Source organism: Oncorhynchus mykiss, chromosome 24 (assembly GCF_013265735.2).
Source record: "Oncorhynchus mykiss isolate Arlee chromosome 24, USDA_OmykA_1.1, whole genome shotgun sequence".
Lineage (NCBI taxonomy): Eukaryota > Metazoa > Chordata > Actinopteri > Salmoniformes > Salmonidae > Oncorhynchus > Oncorhynchus mykiss.
In genome coordinates this window covers 36,353,445-36,371,264 of record NC_048588.1, presented here as the reverse complement: position 1 = coordinate 36,371,264, position 17,820 = coordinate 36,353,445, and the positions used below count along the sequence as shown (strand labels likewise).

General features: G+C 44.2%; 1 protein-coding gene across 13 annotated transcripts in view; it reads right to left on the bottom strand.

Moving 5' to 3' along the window:
• LOC110503435 (protein CASP-like) overlaps positions 1-17,820 on the bottom strand; it is a 157,850-nt gene that overhangs the window by 42,477 nt on the left and 97,553 nt on the right. For 10 of the 13 annotated variants that reach the window (XR_005039432.1, XR_005039428.1, XR_005039429.1 and 7 more), the window contains exons 10-16: positions 16,945-17,049; positions 15,635-15,823; positions 14,204-14,262; positions 6,617-6,662; positions 5,675-5,771; positions 2,808-3,554; positions 609-689 (exon numbers count right to left, since the gene is read on the bottom strand). Coding sequence is in view for 7 of the 13 variants with exons in the window: in XM_036962149.1 (XP_036818044.1) it covers positions 609-689; positions 2,808-3,554; positions 5,675-5,771; positions 6,617-6,662; positions 14,204-14,262; positions 15,635-15,823; positions 16,945-17,049 (1,324 nt within the window). In the remaining 6 variants the exon portion in view is untranslated. The remainder of the gene's footprint in view (positions 1-608; positions 690-2,807; positions 3,555-5,674; positions 5,772-6,616; positions 6,663-14,203; positions 14,263-15,634; positions 15,824-16,944; positions 17,050-17,820) is intronic. The other 3 variants (XM_036962153.1, XM_036962156.1, XM_036962155.1) reach the window with 2 other exon arrangements.

The following is a 17,820-nucleotide window of genomic DNA, read 5'->3' as shown; positions in this document are numbered from 1 at the left end:
CGAGAGAGCGAGAGAGAGAGAGAGAGAGAGAGAGAGAGAGAGAGACAGAGAGACAGAGAGAGAGAGAGAGGGAGAGAGGGAGAGAGAGAGGGAGAGAGAGAGAGAGAGAGAGAGAGAGAGAGAGAGCGAGAGAGAGAGCGAGAGAGAGAGCGAGAGAGAGAGAGAGAGAGAGAGAGGGAGGTTAGACATACCACCAAGTGAAAGGTAACTTCAAACACGTACTGTTGACAAAGATACACTATATAGTAGATCTATAGAGTTACTACAGTCAGGCAGACAGGCAGACCCCCCCCAGACAGACAGACCCCCCCCCAGACAGATAGACACTCCCCCCCCCAGACAGATAGACAGGCAGCTAAACTCATAAACTCTATATATTATACACACCGGCCTTTCTTTGACCCAAGTCCCACTGTGGAACAGAGGGCAGAGCAGCTTCATCCTTTAACTACTCTGCTTTTACACTGCCAGGCCAGTATGAGTCGGTGTGTGTGTGTGTGTGTGTGTGTGTGTTGGGGGGGGTACATGCACAACACAGGCACTCTTCACCCAACACCACCCACTCCACGCGGACAGAAACAGAAGAGAATGTGTTTGTAAGGTCAGACCTGTCCGGGAGGCTTGGTCAGAGCTGATACTCTGCTTGGGCAGGTCCTGTAACGCCTGACTAAAGGCCTGGCCTGGGCTCTCTGTCAAAACAACAACAACAACAACCATGCTTTCAACTTCACACCAACTTCCTGCTTCACCTGTTAATTTAATATCTCTGTCAATAAAACACGTTCCACAAAACGAACACACACAGCTACTGAACTGTGCGACAAGGTGGACACATTGGAGGACTAGAGGATAAGTCTCAGTGTCAACAAGGACATTCAACCGAGGACTGACAGCGTAAAGCAAGTCTGGACGATTGACGATAGTCTTGTCCCCCTGTTAGTCAATACTATTGAACCTGACTGGTAAACTGTAGTCTTGTCCTCCTGCTAGTCAATACTATTGATCCTGACTGGTAAACTGTAGTCTTGTCCCCCTGTTAATCAATACTATTGATCCTGACTGGTAAACTGTAGCCTTGTCCCCCTGTTAATCAATACTATTGATTCTGACTGGTAAACTGTAGTATTGTCCTCCTGTTAATCAATACTATTGATCCTGACTGGTAAACTGTAGTCTTGTCCTCCTGCTAGTCAATACTATTGATCCTGACTGGTAAGCTGTAGTCTTGTCCTCCTGTTAATCAAAACTATTGATCCTGACTGGTAAACTGTAGTCTTGTCCTCCTGTTAATCAATACTATTGATCCTGACTGGTCAACTGTAGTCTTGTCCCCCTGTTAATCAATACTATTGATCCTGACTGGTAAACTGTAGTCTTGTCCCCCTGTTAATCAATACTATTGAACCTGACTGGTAAACTGTAGTCTTGTCCCCCTGTTAATCAATACTATTGATCCTGACTGGTAAACTGTAGTCTTGTCCCCCTGTTAATCAATACTATTGAACCTGACTGGTAAACTGTAGTCTTGTCCCCCTGTTAATCAATACTATTGATCCTGACTGGTAAACTGTAGTCTTGTCCTCCTGCTAGTCAATACTATTGATCCTGACTGGTAAACTGTAGTCTTGTCCTCCTGTTAATCAATACTATTGATCCTGACTGGTAAACTGTAGTCTTGTCCTCCTGTTAATCAATACTATTGATCCTGACTGGTAAACTGTAGTCTTGTCCCCCTGTTAGTCAATACTATTGAACCAGACTGGTAAACTGTAGTCTTGTCCCCCTGTTAATCAATACTATTGAACCTGACTGGTAAACTGTAGTCTTGTCCCCCTGTTAATCAATACTATTGATCCTGACTGGTAAACTGTAGTCTTGTCCCCCTGTTAATCAATACTATTGAACCTGACTGGTAAACTGTAGTCTTGTCCCCCTGTTAATCAATACTATTGATCCTGACTGGTAAACTGTAGTCTTGTCCTCCTGCTAGTCAATACTATTGATCCTGACTGGTAAACTGTAGTCTTGTCCCCCTGTTAGTCAATACTATTGAACCAGACTGGTAAACTGTAGTCTTGTCCCCCTGTTAATCAATACTATTGAACCTGACTGGTAAACTGTAGTCTTGTCCCCCTGTTAATCAATACTATTGATCCTGACTGGTAAACTGTAGTCTTGTCCCCCTGTTAATCAATACTATTGAACCTGACTGGTAAACTGTAGTCTTGTCCCCCTGTTAATCAATACTATTGATCCTGACTGGTAAACTGTAGTCTTGTCCTCCTGCTAGTCAATACTATTGATCCTGACTGGTAAACTGTAGTCTTGTCCTCCTGTTAATCAATACTATTGATCCTGACTGGTAAACTGTAGTCTTGTCCTCCTGTTAATCAATACTATTGATCCTGACTGGTAAACTGTAGTCTTGTCCCCCTGTTAGTCAATACTATTGAACCAGACTGGTAAACTGTAGTCTTGTCCCCCTGTTAATCAATACTATTGATCCTGACTGGTAAACTGTAGTCTTGTCCTCCTGTTAGTCAATACTATTGATCCTGACTGGTAAGCTGTAGTCTTGTCCTCCTGTTAATCAATACTATTGATGTGCCAAGGCTTCAGTATTGATCCTGGATGGTGAAGGGAGGAAGGAAGAGGCATTTTGGGACGACTAAAGCAACACCTGTGACAGACACAGGTGTGACACACACACACACACACACACACACACACACACACACACACACACACACACACACACACACACACACACACACACACACACACACACACACACACAGGCCTCTCACCTCTCTGTCGTCCCTGGATACTGCGTAGTGCCAGGATGTTCTGCTCGTCAGACAGGAACTGCCTCATCTTGTGGAAGGGCTCTTTGCCCCGGATGGTCAGCTTGCTCCAGGGTTTGGGCCGAGCCAGGATCTCACTGACCGAGCCTTGGGACAGGCCCAGAACATAGTGGCCAAACACCCGCTGGCCAATGTTGTGTTGAATCAGCTTCTCCTTGATCTGCCGGGCGATCTCTGTGGTGTCCATGTCCTCCCAGTCAGACACACTGCCCCCAGTCCCCTCAGACTGGCTGGGAGAGGGGGACAGGGCACCGCCACTACCGTTCACCTCTGGGCCTGCAGGAGACTGCTGGGTGGGCAGGGGGCTGGCCGAGAGCGGGACAGGGCTAGAGCCAGAGCCAGGGGTGGAGGTAGGGGTGTAGTGGACAGGGGCGAACAGTAGAGCTGCTCCCTCAGAGGACTCCTGCAGGGCTTTGGAGTAGAACGTCTGCATGAGCTGGCGCTGCAGGAGGGAGTTGAGGGACATCTTGCCCCCCACCGGAGGAAAGTGGGGGCTGTAGAAGTCCTGGCCGATGCCAGTGGGGGTGAAGGGGTGTGTCCCATTGGTGGTGGAGGTGTAAGGGGGGTCGGAGGGGATCTGGGGCAGGTGGAGATGGGGGGACGGGGGGAGAAGAGGAGGAGGCAGGGAGGGGGTACTGGGTGTGGTGGTCTCCTCCACGGATGCCTCTTTCCCTTTTCGTCTGGCTGACCCTATAAGAAAGGTCAAACACAATGCATTATGGGGGAGACAACAAAAAAGGGGTCTGAATTTAAAAAAAATAATTTTATTTAAGTTTATTTTTAAGGTCAATGTTGTTTAATATATAAATATATTTTCTCTCCCTCTTCTTTGCTAAACACCCCCAGACAAGAGGCCCATGATGCATTTGTGATTTGTACCTTTCTTGTAAGTGACAACCTGGGATAAAAAAAAAAAGAAGCACTTAAAATCAGTCAAAATGGCTGCTGCCCAGCCCGGAGCCTGGCAGGCACGGGAAGGATCCAGTGGCTGCACCGCTACAGTATAACAGAGAATCTGATTGGGTCTAATGGCAGTATAAGAGTGCTGTGATTGGTCGTCTGTGAGGGTGAAGGATCAGATTGCGATGGCACCCCATGTCAGGAGGAAATTGATTTCCTTGTTATGAATCCTTAGTTCAGTCTTTACTTCCAGAATAAAAGTAATTCTATTAACACTGACGTTGAAGTCTTTCTGGGAACTTAATCATTCCATTCCAGGTAGTGATTTGGACATTGTTATTTGACAAAGAAAAGAAAACATTTGTGTCCAAAAACAACAACAACCCCGCTCTTGAAAAAAAAAATGCCCATCAGTCATTATCCAACAGGGCAAAGGTCATGTCAAATGTAGAGAATGCACAGCACTGTTGACACTAAGTCAAGCACTCTGGCTTCCTAAAACTGAGTACAGGAACAGCCCATTATAACCTGAGTATGTTACCAGGTGAATTGTATAGGAACAGCCATTATAACCTGAAGATGTTACCAGGTGAATTGTATAGGAACCTCCCATTATAACCTGAATATGTTGCCAGGTGAATTGTATAGGAACCTCCCATTATAACCTGAATATGTTGCCAGGTGAATTGTATAGGAACCTCCCATTATAGCCTGAAGATGTTACCAGGTGAATTGTATAGGAACCTCCCATTATAGCCTGAATATGTTGCCAGGTGAATTGTATAGGAACCTCCCATTATAGCCTGAAGATGTTACCAGGTGAATTGTATAGGAACAGCCCATTATAACCTGAAGATGTTGCCAGGTGAATTGTATAGGAACCTCCCATTATAACCTGAATATGTTGCCAGGTGAATTGTATAGGAACAGCCCATTATAACCTGAATATGTTGCCAGGTGAATTGTATAGGAATCTCCCATTATAACCTGAATATGTTGCCAGGTGAATTGTATAGGAACCTCCCATTATAACCTGAATATGTTGCCAGGTGAATTGTATAGGAACCTCCCATTATAGCCTGAATATGTTGCCAGGTGAATTGTATAGGAACCTCCCATTATAGCCTGAATATGTTGCCAGGTGAATTGTATAGGAACAGCCCATTATAACCTGAAGATGTTACCAGGTGAATTGTATAGGAACCTCCCATTATAACCTGAATATGTTGCCAGGTGAATTGTATAGGAACCTCCCATTATAACCTGAATATGTTACCAGGTGAATTGTATAGGAACCTCCCATTATAACCTGAATATGTTGCCAGGTGAATTGTATAGGAACCTCCCATTATAACCTGAATATGTTGCCAGGTGAATTGTATAGGAACCTCCCATTATAGCCTGAATATGTTGCCAGGTGAATTGTATAGGAACCTCCCATTATAACCTGAATATGTTACCAGGTGAATTGTATAGGAACCTCCCATTATAACCTGAATATGTTACCAGGTGAATTGTATAGGAACAGCCCATTATAACCTGGTATGCAAGATGTTGTGCAGCTATCTTTAACATGAAGAGATAACGTCCCCTCTACCTTAACGTCCCCTCTACGGTAACACTGGTACCCATATCAAACACTGGTACCCATATCAGACACTGGTACCCATATCAAACACTGGTCTATACTCAATGCTGTGTGTGTTAGTAACCACTTTAGGTCCCAGGCCCCAACCCCCAACCCCCAGGCCCCAACCCCCAGGCCCCTAACCCCCAGGCCGCTAACCCCCAGGCCGCTAACCCCCAGGCCCCTGACCCCCAGGCCCTGACCCCCAAGGTCCTGACCCCCAAGGTCCTGACCCCCAAGGTCCTGACCCCCAGGCCCTGACCCCCAAGGCAGACTGACTCACCGCTCAGCTCAGTGTTTGCGATGCGCAAAGAGGAACTCTCAGACTGCAGACTATGGTTCTTCTCCAACAATAACACTTCTAGGGGTTTAGACATGACCTGAGAGAGAGAGAGAGAGAGAGAGAGAGAGAGAGAGAGAGAGAGAGAGAGAGAGAGAGAGAGACAGAGAGAGAGAGAGAGAGACAGAGAGAGACAGACAGAGAGAGAGACAGAGAGAGAGACAGAGAGAGAGAGGGACAGAGTAATGTTTACTGTTAATTTTTATTGTTTATTTCACTTTATATATTCACTTTATATATTATCTACCTCACTTGCTTTGGCAATGTTAACACATGTTTCCCATGCCAATAAAGCCCTTGAATTTAATTTAATTGAATTGAGAGAGACAGAGAGAGAGACAGAGGGAGAGAGGGAGAGGGAGAGAGAGAGGGAGAGAGGGAGAGAGGGAGAGAGAGAGGGAGAGAGGGAGAGAGAGAGACAGAGAGAGAGAGAGAGAGACAGAGAGAGAGAGATACAGAGAGAGAGAGAGAGAGAGAGAGAGAGAGAGAGAGAGAGAGAGACAGAGAGACAGAGACAGAGAGACAGAGAGAGAGAGAGAAACAGAGAGAGAGACAGAGAGAGAGACAGAGAGAGAGAGAGAGACAGAGGGAGAGACAGAGGGAGAGACAGAGGGAGAGAGAGAGAGAGAGAGAGAGAGAGAGAGAGAGAGAGAGAGAGAGAGAGAGGGGGGGGAAGGAAGGTGGATGGGGAGGAGAGAAAGAGAGATGGGGGAGGAGAGAAAGAGAGAGAGAGGAGCATGAGAGAGGTAGAGCAGGAGGGAAGGTGGGGGGATGAGAGAGAGGGGGGGAGGTTGTGAGATAAAGGAGAACAGTTATACACGTCAGCAGTATTTACAGAAGTCTGTCTGTCTCTATGCAGAGGAAGAGGAGGGGTTTTCCCTGTACCTGCACTGAGCTGTCTGATGGGCCAAACTCCATAGACTTGAGGATGCTGTGGAGCAAGAGACAGAGAGAGACAGAGAGAGACAGAGACAGAGAGACAGAGAGTGAGATACAGAGAGAGAGAGACAGAGAGAGACAGAGAGAGATAGACAGAGAGAGAGAGAGAGAGAGAGAGAGAGAGAGAAAGTTACAGGAAAAAGTTACGAGTTACAGGACAAAATAAAAACCCTCCAACCCAAAAAGGCCTGTGGTGTTGATGGTATCCTTAATGAAATGATAAAATATACAGACAACAAATGACATTTGGCTATACTAAAACTCTTTTAACTCTTTCATCCTTAGCTCTGGCATCTTACTCAATGTTTGGAATCAAGGACTGATCACCCCAATCCACAAAAGTGGAGACAAATTTGACCCCAATAACTACCGTGGGATATGCGTCAACAGTAACCTTGGGAAAATCCTCTGCATTATCATTAACAGCAGACTCGTACATTTCCTCAATGAAAACAATGTACTGAGCAAATGTCAAATTAGCTTTTTCCCAAATTACCGTACAACAGACCATGTATTCACCCTGCACACCCTAATTGACAACCAAACAAACCAAAACAAAGGCAAAGTCTTCTCATGCTTTGTTGATTTCAAAAATGCCTTCGACTCAATTTGGCATGAGGGTCTGCTATACAAACTGATGGAAAGTGGTGTTGGGGGTAAAACATACGACATTATAAAATCCATGTACACAAACAACAAGTGTGCGGTTAAAATTGGCAAAAAACACACACATTTCTTCACACAGGGTCATGGGGTGAGACAGGGATGCAGCTTAAGCCCCACCCTCTTCAACATATGTATCAACGAATTGGTGAGGGCACTAGAACATCTGCAGCACCCGGCCTCACCCTACTAGAATCTGAAGTCAAATGTCTACTGATGATCTGGTGCTTCTGTCACCAACCAAGGAGGGCCTACAGCAGCACCTAGATCTTCTGCACAGATTCTGTCAGACCTGGACCCTGACAGTAAATCTCAGGAAGACCAAAATAATGGTGTTCCAAAAAAGACACTGTTGCCCTAGAGCACCCAAAAAACTATACATACCTTGGCCTAAACATCATCGCCACAGGTAACTTCCACAAAGCAGTGAACGATCTGAGAGACAAGGCAAGAAGGGCATTCTATGCCATCAAAAGGAACATAAATTTCAACATACCAATAAGGATTTGGCTAAAAATACTTGAATCAGTCATAGAGCCCATTGCCCTTTACGGTTGTGAGGTCTGGGGTCCGCTCACCAACAAAGACTTCGCAAAATGGGACAAACACCAAATTGAGACTCTGCATACAGAAATCTGCAAAAATATCCTCCGTGTACAACATAGAACACCAAATAATGCATGCAGAGCAGAATTAGGCCGATACCCACTAATTATCAAAAATCCAGAAAAGAGCCATTCAATTCTATAACCACCTAAAAGGAAGCGATTCCCAAACCTTCCATAACAAAGCCATCACCTACAGAGAGATGAACCTGGAGAAGAGTCCCCTAAGCAAGCTGGTCCTGGGGCTCTGTTCACAAACACAAACACACCCTACAGAGCCCCAGGACAACAGCACAATTAGACCCAACCAAATCATGAGAAAACAAAAAGATAATTACTTGACACATTGGAAAGAATTAACAAAAAAACAGAGCAAACTAGAATGCTATTTGGCCCTAAACAGAAAGTACACAGTGGCAGAATACCTGACCACTGTGACTGACCCAAACTTAAGGAAAGCTTTGACGATGTACAGACTTAGTGAGCATAGCCTTGCTATTGAGAAAGGCCGCCGTAGACAGACCTGGCTCTCAAGAGAAGACAGGCTATGTGCTCACTGCCCACACAATGAGGTGGAAACTGAGCTGCACTTCCTAACCTCCTGCCAAATCTATGACCATATTATATACACATATTTCCCTCAGATTACACAGATCCACAAAGAATTTGAAAACAAATCCAATTTTGATAAACTCCCATATCTACTGGGTGAAATACCACAGTGTGACATCACAGCAGCAAGATTTGTGACCTGTTGCCACAAGAAAAGGGCAACCAGTGAAGAACAAACACCATTGTAAATACAACCCATATTTATGCTTATTTATTTTATCTTGTGTACTTTAACCATTTGTACATTGTTACAACACTGTATATATAATATGACATTTGTAATGTCTTCATTGTTTTGAAACTTCTGTATGTGTAATGTTTACTGTTCATTTTTATTGTTTATTTCACTTTTATATATTATCTACCTCACTTGCTTTGGCAATGTTATCACATGTTTCCCATGGAAATAAAGCCCCTTGAAATGAATTGAGAGACAGAGAGAGAGAGACAGAGAGAGAGTGATAGAGTATAGAGAGAGAGTGAGAGTGAGAGTGATAGAGAGAGAGAGACAGAACAAGCTTCTACCCCCAAGACATCAGACTGCTGAACAGCTTCTACCTCCAAGCCATCAGACTGCTGAACAGCTTCTACCTCCAAGCCATCAGACTGCTGAACAGCTTCTACCCCCAAACCATCAGACTGCTGAACAGCTTCTACCCACAAACCATTAGACTGCTGAACAGCTTCTACCCCCAAACCATCAGACTGCTGAACAGCTTCTACCCACAAACCATTAGACTGCTGAACAGCTTCTACCCACAAACCATTAGACTGCTGAACAGCTTCTACCCCCAAGCCTTAAGACTCCTGAACAGGTAACCAAATGGTTACCCAGACTATCTGCATTGTGCCTCCCCCAACCCCTCTTTTACGCTGCTGCTACTCTCTGTTTATCTTATATGCATAGTCACTTTAACTATACATTCATGTACATACTACCTAAATGGCCCGACCAACCAGTGCTCCCACACATTGGCTAACCAGGCTATCTGCATTGTGTCCCTCCACCCGCCAACCCATCTTTTTACGCTACTGCTACTCTCTGTTCATCATATATGCATAGTCACTTTAACCATATCTACATGTACATACTACCTCAATAAGCCTGACTAACCGGTGTCTGTATGTAGTCTCATTACTAACCTGTAGACCTGCTCATCGATACGGTATCTGTACCCCCTGTATATAGTCTCATTACTAACCTGTACCCATGTATATAGTCTCATTACTAACCTGTACCCCTGTATATAGTCTCATTACTAACCTGTACCCCTGTATATAGCCTCATTACTAACCTGTACCCTCTGTATATAGTCTCATTACTAACCTGTACCCCTGTATATAGTCTCATTACTAACCTGTACCCCTGTATATAGTCTCATTACTAACCTGTACCCCTGTATATAGTCTCATTACTAACCTGTACCCCCTGTATATAGTCTCATTACTAACCTGTACCCCTGTATATAGTCTCATTACTAACCTGTACCCCTGTATATAGTCTCATTACTAACCTGTACCCCCTGTATATAGTCTCATTACTAACCTGTACCCCCTGTATATAGTCTCATTACTAACCTGTACCCCCATGTATATAGTCTCATTACTAACCTGTACCCCTGTATATAGTCTCATTACTAACCTGTACCCCTGTATACAGTCTCATTACTAACCTGTACCCCTGTATATAGTCTCATTACTAACCTGTACCCCCATGTATATAGTCTCATTACTAACCTGTACCCCTGTATATAGTCTCATTACTAACCTGTACCCCTGTATACAGTCTCATTACTAACCTGTACCCCTGTATATAGTCTCATTACTAACCTGTACCCCCTGTATATAGTCTCATTACTAACCGGTACCCCTGTATATAGTCTCATTACTAACCTGTACCCCTTGTATATAGTCTCATTACTAACCTGTACCCCTGTATATAGTCTCATTACTAACCTGTACCCCTGTATATAGTCTCATTACTAACCTGTACCCCCTGTATATAGTCTCATTACTAACCTGTACCCCCTGTATATAGTCTCATTACTAACCTGTACCCCCATGTATATAGTCTCATTACTAACCTGTACCCCTGTATATAGTCTCATTACTAACCTGTACCCCTGTATATAGTCTCATTACTAACCTGTACCCCTGTATATAGCCTCATTACTAACCTGTACCCCCTGTATATAGTCTCATTACTAACCTGTACCCCTGTATATAGTCTCATTACTAACCTGTACCCCTGTATATAGTCTCATTACTAACCTGTACCCCTGTATATAGTCTCATTACTAACCTGTACCCCTGTATATAGTCTCATTACTAACCTGTACCCCTGTATATAGCCTCATTACTAACCTGTACCCCTGTATATAGTCTCATTACTAACCTGTACCCCCTGTATTTAGTCTCATTACTAACCTGTACCCCTGTATATAGTCTCATTACTAACCTGTACCCCCTGTATTTAGTCTCATTACTAACCTGTACCCCTGTATATAGTCTCATTACTAACCTGTACCCCCTCTGTATATAGTCTCATTACTAACCTGTACCCCCCCTGTGTATAGTCTCATTACTAACCTGTACCCCTGTATATAGTCTCATTACTAACCTGTACCCCCTGTATTTAGTCTCATTACTAACCTGTACCCCTGTATATAGTCTCATTACTAACCTGTACCCCCTCTGTATATAGTCTCATTACTAACCTGTACCCCTGTATATAGTCTCATTACTAACCTGTACCCCCTGTATATAGTCTCATTACTAACCTGTACCCCTGTATATAGTCTCATTACTAACCTGTACCCCTTGTATATAGTCTCATTACTAACCTGTACCCCCTGTATATAGTCTCATTACTAACCTGTACCCCTGTATATAGTCTCATTACTAACCTGTACCCCTGTATATAGTCTCATTACTAACCTGTACCCCCCCTGTATATAGTCTCATTACTAACCTGTACCCCTGTATATAGTCTCATTACTAACCTGTACCCCTGTATATAGTCTCATTACTAACCTGTACCCCCTGTATATAGTCTCATTACTAACCTGTACCCCTGTATATAGTCTCATTACTAACCTGTACCCCCTCTGTATATAGTCTCATTACTAACCTGTACCCATGTATATAGTCTCATTACTAACCTGTACCCCTGTATATAGTCTCATTACTAACCTGTTGCCCTGTATATAGTCTCATTACTAACCTGTTGCCCTGCTCATCGATATGGTACCGGTATCCCCTGGTACATAACCTCGTTATTGTTACTCATCTATTTTCTACTTTAGTTCATTTAGTAATTATTTTTCTTAATATCGTTGGTTAAGGGCTTGTAAGTAAGTATTTCACGGTAAGGTTCATTCATTCAATGTGACAAATAAAATTTTTAATCTATTTTTATTTTGACTTTAAAACAGAGTGTAATGACTGTGATAGGATAAAATTGAGGATGGCTCAACAACATTGTCGTTATTCCACCACTCTAACCTAATTAAACACAGTGAAAAGAAGGAAGCCTGAACAGAATAAAAAATATTATAAAACATGTATCCTGTTTGAAATAAGGCACTAAAGTACAACTGCAAAAACAAAGTGACAAATCAATTAGCCTTTTGTCCTGAATACAAAGTGTTACGTTTGGGGGTAAATCCAAAACAACATATTACTGAGTATCACTCTCCATATTTTCAAGCATAGTGATGACTACATCATGTTATGGGTATGCTTGTAATCGTTAATGACTGTGGGGAGTTTTTCAGGATAAAAAAATAAACATAATAGAGATAAAACACAGGCAACATCCTAGAGGGAAAACCTGGTTCAGTCTGCTTTTCCACCAGACACTGGGAGATGAATTCACCTTTCAGCAGGACAATAACCTTAAAACACAAGGCCACATCTACACTGGAGTTGCTTACCAAGAAGACAGTGAATGTTCCTGAGTGGCCGAGTTACAGTTTTGACTTAAATCGACTTGCAAATCTATGGCAAGACCTGAAAATGATTTGTCTAGTAATGATCAACAGTTTTGTTTAAAATTCTAATAACATGTTTTCACTTCAGTCATCACAGAGTATTGATCAGGGAGGAGAAAAATCTAATCAATTTAGAATTCAAGCTGTGACAACAAAATGTGGAATAAGTCAACAATAATAATAATAATAATAATAATAATAATAATAATAATAATAATAATAATAATAAGTCAATAATAATAATAATAATAATAATAATAATAATAATAATAATAGTAATAATAATAATAATAAATAATAATAATAATAATAATAATAAGTCAATAATAATAATAATAATAATAATAATAATAATAAGTCAATAATAATAATAATAATAATAATAATAATAATAATAATAATAATTCAAGGGGTATGAATACTTTCTGGCACTGTATTTTATTTAACTTTTATTGAACGAGGCTAGTCAGTTAAGACCAAATTCTTATTTACAACGACGGCCGACACCGGGCCAAATCCTAACCCGGATGACACCGACACCGGGCCAAATCCTAACCCGGATGACGCTGGGCCAGTAATGCACCGCCCTATGAGACTCCCAATCACGACCGGTCTTGATTCAGCCTGGATTCGAACCAGGGTGTCTGTAGTGACGCCTCTAGCAGCGAGAGGCAGCGTGTCGGACCGCCGTGCCACTAGGAAGTCATGAGAGGGGTATACCACAAAGCAGGTTCAATGAGTTAGCCAGGTTCAATGAGTTAGCCAGCTACTGAAACTTTGATAAGCAACCAGAAATTACTATTGAGTACTATTGATACTATTGAGTAATATTGATACTATTGAGTACTATTGATACTACTAAGTACTATTGATACTATTAATACTATTGAGTACTATTGAGTACTATTGAGTATTATTGAGTACTATTGATACTACTGATACTATATAGTATTATTGAGTACTATTGAGTACTACTGATACTATATAGTACTATTGATACTACTGATACTATATAGTTCTATTGAGTACTATTGATACTATATAGTACTATTGATACTATTGAGTACTATTGTGTACTATTGATACTACTGATACTATATAGTACTATTGATACTACTGATACTATATAGTACTATTGATACTATTGCTACTACTGATACTATATAGTACTATTGATACTACTGATACTATGATACTATATAGTACTATTGATACTACTGATACTATATAGTACTATTGATACTACTGATACTATATAGTTCTATTGAGTACTATTGATACTATATAGTACTATTGATACTATAAAGCTGAGATGTGTTTTTGGTTGTGGAGTCCATTTGACCATGTCAAGAGTATCTTTCTAAAATAATAATATTAATAATAGGTAAAGTGATTTCTGAATATCTACCTGGCTAACTCATTGATCGTGTTTTGTAGTAATCCCTTTTGGTTGATTATCTGCATTGACGTCTGCAAATAAAGGATCAATAAAACACACACACACACACACACACACACACACACACACACACACACACACACACACACACACACACACACACACACACACACACACACACACAGTATTGAGTTATAGATCAGAGGCCAAGAGGACCTGCTTCCCTTCAAAACATTAGAGAACCACAGAAACACAAATTCACCTCAGCTCTTTCTTCACCTCCTCATAGTCAGCCTGTTCCTGCAGCTTTCCCTCCAGCTGCTATAAATATATGAGAGAGAGCGAGAGAGAGGCAGAGAGACAGAGAGAGAGACAGAGAGAGAGAGAGAGACAGAGAGAGAGAGAGAGGCAGAGAGATAGAGAGAGAGAGAGAGAGAGAGAGAGAGAGACAGAGAGAGAGAGAGAGGCAGAGAGAGAGAGAGAGAGAGAGAGAGAGGCAGAGAGAGAGAGAGAGAGACAGAGAGAGAGAGACAGAGAGAGAGAGAGACAGAGAGAGAGAGAGAGACAGAGAGATAGAGAGAGAGAGAGAGAGAGAGAGAGACAGACAGACAGACAGGATATGGGTGGAGAGAGAGGGAGGACCGAATAGTGGAGTGAGGGGATGAGAGCAGAGAGGGAGGGGAGAGGGGATGGGAGCAGAGAGAGGGAGGGGAGGAGAGGGGATGAGAGCAGAGAGAGGGAGGGAGGGGATGAGAGCAGAGAGAGGGAGGGGAGGAGAGGGGATGAGAGCAGAGAGAGGGAGGGGAGGAGAGGGGATGAGAGCAGAGAGAGGGAGGGCAGGAGAGGGGATGAGAGCAGAGAGAGGGAGGGGAGGAGAGGGGATGAGAGCAGAGAGAGGTAGGGGATGAGAGCAGAGAGAGGGAGGGGAGGAGAGGGGATGAGAGCAGAGAGAGGGAGGGGAGGAGAGGGGATGAGAGCAGAGAGAGGGAGGGGAGGAGAGGGGATGAGAGCAGAGAGAGGGAGGGGAGGAGAGGGGATGAGAGCAGAGAGAGGGAGGGGATGAGAGCAGAGAGAGGGAGGGCAGGAGAGGGGATGAGAGCAGAGAGAGGGAGGGCAGGAGAGGGGATGAGAGCAGAGAGAGGGAGGAGAGGGGATGAGAGCAGAGAGAGGGAGGAGAGGGGATGAGAGCAGAGAGAGCGAGGGGAGGAGAGGGGATGAGAGCAGAGAGAGCGAGGGGAGGAGAGGGGATGAGAGCAGAGAGAGCGAGGGGATGAGAGGGGATGAGAGCAGAGAGAGCGAGGGGAGGAGAGGGGATGAGAGCAGAGAGAGCGAGGGGAGGAGAGGGGATGAGAGCAGAGAGAGGGAGGAGAGGGGATGAGAGCAGAGAGAGCGAGGGGAGGAGAGGGGATGAGAGCAGAGAGAGCGAGGGGATGAGAGGGGATGAGAGCAGAGAGAGCGAGGGGATGAGAGGGGATGAGAGCAGAGAGAGCGAGGGGAGGAGAGGGGATGAGAGCAGAGAGAGCGAGGGGATGAGAGGGGATGAGAGCAGAGAGAGCGAGGGGAGGAGAGGGGATGAGAGCAGAGAGAGCGAAGGGAGGAGATTAAATGAATGAGAGTATAATGACAATCAACTTTTACATACATGTGAGCAGGTGTGTGAGCAGGTGTGTGTGTGTGTGTATATATAGCCTACCTTGAGGGTGTCCGTCTTGGTGCTGAGCTGTAGTTGCAGCTGTGTGATCTGTGTGCTGGAACTCTCTCTGAGTTTAGACAGGCTGGCCTGCAGTCTCTGAACATCATCCATCAGCTGAACCATCTCCCTGTCCTTGGCCCCCAGCTCTGCCTCCAGACTGGGGCGGGACAGGGCCTCCACCGCCTGGTCCTATAGGGCAACACATACATCAATCTACCAATCTACCAATCAGAACAGTCTGATCCTATAGGTCAACACATACATCAATCTACCAATCAGAACAGTCTGATCCTATAGGTCAACACATACATCAATCTACCAATCAGAACAGTCTGATCCTATTGGTCAACACATACATCAATCTACCAATCAGAACAGTCTGATCCTATAGGTCAACACATACATCAATCTACCAATCAGAACAGTCTGATCCTATAGGTCAACACATACATCAATCTACCAATCAGAACAGTCTGATCCTATAGGTCAACACATACATCAATCTACCAATCAGAACAGTCTGGTCCTATAGGTCAACACATACATCAATACAGCAATCTACCAATCAGAACAGTCTGGTCCTATAGGGCAACACATACATCAATCTACCAATCTACCAATCAGAACAGTCTGATCCTATAGGTCAACACATACATCAATACAGCAATCTACCAATCAGAACAGTCTGGTCCTATAGGTCAACAACATACATCAATCTACCAATCTACCAATCAGAACAGTCTGATCCTATAGGTCAACACATACATCAATCTACCAATCTACCAATCAGAACAGTCTGGTCCTATAGGTCAACACATACATCAATCTACCAATCAGAACAGTCTGGTCCTATAGGTCAACAACATACATCAATCTACCAATCTACCAATCAGAACAGTCTGGTCCTATAGGTCAACACATACATCAATCTACCAATCAGAACAGTCTGGTCCTATAGGTCAACAACATACATCAATCTACCAATCTACCAATCAGAACAGTCTGGTCCTATAGGTCAACACATACATCAATCTACCAATCAGAACAGTCTGATCCTATAGGTCAACACATACATCAATCTACCAATCAGAACAGTCTGATCCTATTGGTCAACACATACATCAATCTACCAATCAGAACAGTCTGATCATATAGGTCAACACATACATCAATCTACCAATCAGAACAGTCTGATCCTATAGGTCAACTAGAGACGCAAGGGGAGAAAATCAATCAGCCAACCAACCAATCACTATAGCCTGCTCAATACATACATCAATCAACCAACCAATCACTATAGGACAGCGTACCATTTCTGGGGTGGTCTGGATCTGTGTGGTCAGCTGCAGGGATTGGTTAGAAGAGGTCAGCTGCTCCCTCAGAGTGTCCGCCTCCCTCTGTGCTGCCTCCGCCCTCTGAGAGACAAAGTGAGAGAGACAGGCAGAGAGAGAGAGAGGCAGAGAGAGAGAGAGAGGCAGAGAGAAAGAGGCAGAGAGAGAGAGAGCGAGGCAGAGAGAGAGAGAGCGAGGCAGAGAGAGAGAGAGCGAGGCAGAGAGAGAGAGAGCGAGGCAGAGAGAGAGAGAGGCAGAGAGAGAGAGAGGCAGAGAGAGAGAGAGAGGCAGGGAGAGAGAGAGGCAGAGAGAGAGAGAGAGGCAGGGAGAGAGAGAGAGGCAGAGAGAGAGAGAGAGAGAGAGAGCGAGGCAGAGAGAGAGAGGCAGAGAGAGAGAGAGGCAGAGAGAGAGAGGCAGAGAGAGGCAGATAGAAAGAGGCAGAGAGAGCGAGGCAGAGAGAGAGAAGCAGAGAGAGAAGCAGAGAGAGAGAGGCAGAGAGAGAGCGAGGCAGAGAGAGAGAGGCAGAGAGAGAGAGAGAGAGGCAGAGAGAGAGCGAGGCAGAGAGAGAGAGGCAGAGAGAGAGAGAGAGGCAGAGAGAGAGAGATGGAGGAAGAGAGAGAGAGGCAGAGAGAGAGAGGCAGAGAGAGAGAGAGGCAGAGAGAGAGAGAGCGAGGCAGAGCGAGAGAGGCAGAGAGAGAGAGAGAGAGAGAGAGCGCGAGGCAGAGAGAGCGAGTGGGAGCGAGGCAGAGAGAGCGAGAGAGAGCGAGAGGCAGAGAGAGAGAGGCAGAGAGAGAGAGGCAGAGAGAGAGAGAGAGCGAGGCAGAGAGAGAGAGAGCGAGGCAGAGAGAGAGAGGC